We start from the raw sequence: 4,885 nt of genomic DNA on the forward strand, positions 1-4,885 counted from the left end.
AAGCCAACACTCGTGTACATATTGTACACATATCTGTAATAGTGTCTCTCTGTGTTTGAGATTCCTGCCCTGGGGGTGGTCTCCAGGTCTGGATCCTCTGTTGGGGGGTGGGGGGGTGAGGTCTGAATCTTAAGGGTTTCAATGCTCCCTACTTCCAGAGGCCAAGCATCCATTAGCACTCAGTGGCGGCTCCTACTTTGTGACAGCCTCCCCCTAAACACTGGCTCCCCTCCTCCTGTTCTTTTTCTCTCTCCCTATTCCAAAGGGTGGGTGGGTGGATCATAGGTAGAGGAAAAGAAGTTCTGGTTACCCACGGATTCCTAGTCTGTTTGGTGGCTCTGAGGGTCCCTCTGGATTCCTAAAGAAGAGAGGCATTCCCTCTGCCCTGTTCCTGTCCCTGGACCCCAGCCCAGCGATTGAAAGACCCTGGCTACAGACCCCTCTCAATATCTGCATCCCATAGGCTGCCACACCCTGTACCTGAGCTCGGTGAGCGTGGAGACCCTAAGCGGAGCCCTGGCTGTGCAGAAGGCCATCTCAGTCACCTTGGAGAGGGATGTCCTCCCCACACCTACCGTGGTCCATTTCAAAGTCACTGAACAGGGCATCACTCTGACAGATGTCCAGAGAAAGTAAGGGACTCTCCTAGCTCCTGGGCTGCAAGCCTACCAGCAGCACGGAGGGAAGGTGGGGGACAGAGGTCAGCGCCCCAGGTGTGAAAGGGCTAGCAAATGCTGGGTGATACCAGACAAGGTCCCTGCCTTCCCTAGGCCTCCGTCATTGGAACCAACAAGGTTTAAGTTAGGCAGTTTTCATTGCGTGCTGATTAAATCTGTGAATAGGCCAGACACTAATGACTCCTCAGACCATGCAATGAGCTCGCCCCAGGACTTGGAGACTCAACCTAGCCCAAGCCTTCCCTAATTTAACCAGGCAAGAGTAGACCAAGCTGTAACTCCTGGCCTCACAAAATGAATGCCATGGGGGTGGGTGGCAGAAGACCCCAGTAGAAGAGCATAAGGCAAATCTATTCCATGGGAGGAGAAAGTGAGGGAGAAACCATGACGGATTGTAAGAATCCTACTAGGACAGGACATCTGAGCTTTGGGGGACCCAGAAATGCTGAAATGGGGGTCACGGCGTAGGAATAGACCCTCATCAGCCTGACTTTTCTTCCTGCATCCACCCAGGTTGTTTTTCCGACGCCACTACCCACTCGCCACCCTCCGCTTCTGCGGAATGGACCCTGAGCAACGGAAGTAAGTTCAAGGCTGAGTTAAGCTAAGAAGGCCACTCCAGGTCTAGCTGCCTTCTATGGTACCTGGATTGAAATAGCAGAGGTGGCCTGTGAACCCTAAGAGGTCAGGGATCAGGCCAGGTCGGGTATGGCAGAGTGGAGACATGACTCCCACTGTTCATTAGAGTCCTGAGGAGCCAGGCAGAGCCCCGTCACTCACTCCTTTTGTGTCCCTTTCTTTCAGGTGGCAAAAGTACTGCAAAGCTTCCAGGTAAGCCCCTCCCACCACTCAGTGGCTCTAAGAGGTGGCCCTGTGCCAGGGTTCCAGACCTGACAGAAAGAGGGCAGGCCAAGTTTGGCAGCACACACCTGTAATCCCAGAATTTAGGAGTCTGAGGCAGGAGGATTACTATGAATTCGGGGCCAGTTCCAGCTAGCCTCGTCTATGAAGTCAGTTCCAGGCTGTACATAATGAGACCCTATTGTAGGCAGAGGAGGTTTCTGTCCTGCCAGCCAGCTCCCAAATAACCATACAGAGACATTACTAACTGCAAATGCTCGGCCAATAGCTTAGGCTTGTTACTAACTAGCTCTCACAACTTAAATTAACCCATATTTATTAATTCACATGCTGCCACATGGCTCATGGCTTGTTACCTCATTCTCTACACATCTTGCTTCCTCTGCCTCTGGCTGGCGACTCCACCCTTCTTCCCAGTATTCTCCCAGCCTGACTCTCCCACTTAACCTCTTCCTGCCTAGCTATTGGCCAGTGAGCTCTTTATTAAATCAATGAGAACAACACATCTTCACAGTGTACAAGAGGATTATTCCACAGTGCCATATCTCAGTAGAAATAAAGGAAGGAGGGGAGGGAAGAAAAGAGGAAGGAAGGAAGGAAGGGAGGGAGGGAGGGAGGGAGGGAGGAAGGAAGGAAGGAAGGAAGGAAGGAAGGAAGGAAGGAAGGAAAGAAAGAATAGTGTTTCATCTTGGTCTTAGGAGCCAGTGTGGTATGGCTCTTATGAGATCCCCCAGTCTGGAGCCCGAGATGTTATACCAGAGGCACAGGTTGTATCTCAGAGCTGTAGGGATGACTATCAAGTACATTCTTGTCCTAATGGAGCTTCCCAGTCTTGTCCTCAGGAAGCCCCATTCAAAATGGAGACCCAGAGTCTGGAATAAGTGCTTGCCCAGTTGGACAAGGAAGGCACCTTCTTCCTTTAGCTACCTCATTAATAGGAGGTACTGAAGTGCTGGGGAGGTGACCCAGTGAGGAAAGTGTCTGTCACCCAAGCATGAGGACATGAGGTCAGAGCCCCAGACCCATATGAAAAGCCAACCAGTATGTCTATAACTCCAGTGCTGGGGAGGCAGAGCAAGCGGATTCCTGGTGCTCATTGGCTGGCCAGCCTAGCCAATGGGTGAGCTCTAGATTCAGTGAGAAACCTTGTCTCAAAATTAGTAGAGAGCAATTGAGGAAGACATCCAACACCAACCTCCACACACATGCATGGACACATGCCATGTCCCCACAAACAAGTACATACCACACGCACACAAGACGCAGTACACAAGATACTGCAGCCGGCTGGCTTGGGGAGAAGCAGTGAGGCGCAAGCTGAGTGTCCTCCCCTTCCAACACCCCCCTCAGCTTGATGCCTCTCCTCCCTAGCCCACATCCCCACAGACTGTCTTCTCTCACCAGGATCTTTGGGTTTGTGGCCAAGAGCCAGACGGAGACACAAGAGAACGTGTGTCACCTCTTCGCAGAGTACGAAGCAGTCCAGCCAGCTCTCCAGGTCATCAGCCTGGTGACTGCTCTGATCCAGGATGCAGACAGGGTGTAGGAGAAGAGAGCTGCCTATGGACCTTCCCTGACATCTCAAGAGACTTTCCCTGGCCATGCCGCTGTGGTCACATCGACAGACCTGACTGTCGGACCTGAGGACAGAGCAAGTTGAAGCTTTTGAGCCTGCTGTGACATCCAGCAGTAACCTTCACCCAATTCTTGGGCCTCAGGCTCTTCAATTATATATAAAGAGACCCATCCACAAGAAAAACGGTCCCTTGGAGACTCAGCCGGGAATCTTCAGTGTGTTCCTCCATGCTGCTGAAGCCCACCCACATCCAAGACTCCCTGTGTAAAAATTGCCTGCAACGACGCTCTGGCTTCGTCAGCTTGAACTCTCCCTACTTGGCAGATTGAGCCAGAGACCTATGATCCCTGCAAACAGCAAACAGCAGGTGCTGGGTCAGAATGCGTAGGCTCCCTGGCTGGAGGCTGGTGATGGTGGTGCTGTTTGGGGACAGGTTCGATTTCCCTCACACCTGTCCCTTCCCTGCTGACCCAGGATTCTTTTGTTTTCAAGAGATGGAAAGGTTTGAGGGTTGTGAATGTAACTCAGTTGCTAGAGGGTTTGCCTGACAAGGACAAGGGCCGTGGTGAGTGCTGAAAATCCCAGCACTTGAAGAGGCAGGAAGATCAGAGGTTCTGGGTCATTCTTAGCTACATAATGAATTTAGGTCAGTCTATGATACATGAGACCTTGTTGAGGGAGAGAGAGAGAGAGAGAGAGAGAGAGAGAGAGAGAGAGAGAGAGAAAGAGAGAAAAAGAGAGAGGGAGGGAGGGAGGGGGAAAGAGGGAGAGAGGAGAGAGAGAGAGATTAAAGTTTTCACAGATCTTACCTGATGAGACTCACAGCCTTCACCTGCAAAGACCACACTCCCAATTCAGGTCTGAGGGTACCATTCCAAGAAGGAGCTACTGTGGGAAGAGGGTTTCAAAATGGGCAGGTGCCTGCAAGGTCCAAAATCTATGATGGAGAGGAGACAGGGTCAAGAGCCTCAGCCAGAGCAGACCTGTCAGCACAGTACGTGTACCCTATAGTGCAACCCATTTCAGCTTGCTTTGGGGGACCCATCAAATGCTGTCAGAGTCGAGTCTGAGCACAGAACGGGAGTGAGTTTTCATACCCCTCGCTTCTTCCGCTTTGCGATCAAGGTTCTGTCAGCATCACCTTCTCTAATGCAGTATTTAAAACGTTCACACATCTGGAGATCTGGGCATTGCAGTCTGATCAACTCCTAGCCATCTGGTGGAACTTTCTGGATTCCTCTGATTTTAGGTATAATTTGCCAAGGCCTTGGGATCTTTTTCCCAAGAGCAGGCTAGGAAAGTCCCTGGCCACTGCAGTTACAAACGTGGGCTATTGTCTAGTTGGTCAACTGCTCTGTGAGGTTGGCCCAGGATTCTGGAGGCTAGCTTGGCTGTGCCTGTGGGGCTAGCTTAGTAGAAGACCCTTGTCCCCATGGTCAGAAAAGTCTCGGCAGTGCTCACATTCTTAATGTCTGATCCGTCCTTCCCAATATATTACAGATGAATATCACCCCCCATCTTTGCTTTCAATTTCTTGATAAGCATGTGCCCCAAAAGAGGTATCACAGCTGCCTGGCATTGTTCTCATAACCTACATCTGGTGGATGGGAAAGAGAGACCCTGTTGCTATAGTACAGATAGAGGTGCATTTCCCTGCCCCAACTCCATTCTTGCTGGGTTCTCCAGTTCCAACACACACACTATGTGGGAGTCACCAGCCTTACAAACACAAGGGGGCAGCAGAGAGTCAAGAATACAAAGAGGCAGCATC

The 4,885-nt window shown here is 51.2% G+C and overlaps 1 protein-coding gene across 1 annotated transcript in view; it reads left to right on the forward strand.

Moving 5' to 3' along the window:
• Positions 1 to 3,726, forward strand: part of Tns4 (tensin 4) — a 17,432-nt gene extending 13,706 nt beyond the window's left edge. The window contains exons 9-12 of the mRNA XM_005368253.3: positions 464 to 632; positions 1,191 to 1,259; positions 1,482 to 1,508; positions 2,943 to 3,726. Of these exons, the coding sequence (XP_005368310.1) occupies positions 464 to 632; positions 1,191 to 1,259; positions 1,482 to 1,508; positions 2,943 to 3,084 (407 nt within the window). The 3' untranslated portion in view covers positions 3,085 to 3,726. The remainder of the gene's footprint in view (positions 1 to 463; positions 633 to 1,190; positions 1,260 to 1,481; positions 1,509 to 2,942) is intronic.
• Positions 3,727 to 4,885: the final 1,159 nt, after the last annotated feature.

The sequence above is a fragment of the Microtus ochrogaster genome, unplaced genomic scaffold (assembly GCF_000317375.1).
Source record: "Microtus ochrogaster isolate Prairie Vole_2 unplaced genomic scaffold, MicOch1.0 UNK31, whole genome shotgun sequence".
Taxonomy (NCBI): domain Eukaryota; kingdom Metazoa; phylum Chordata; class Mammalia; order Rodentia; family Cricetidae; genus Microtus; species Microtus ochrogaster.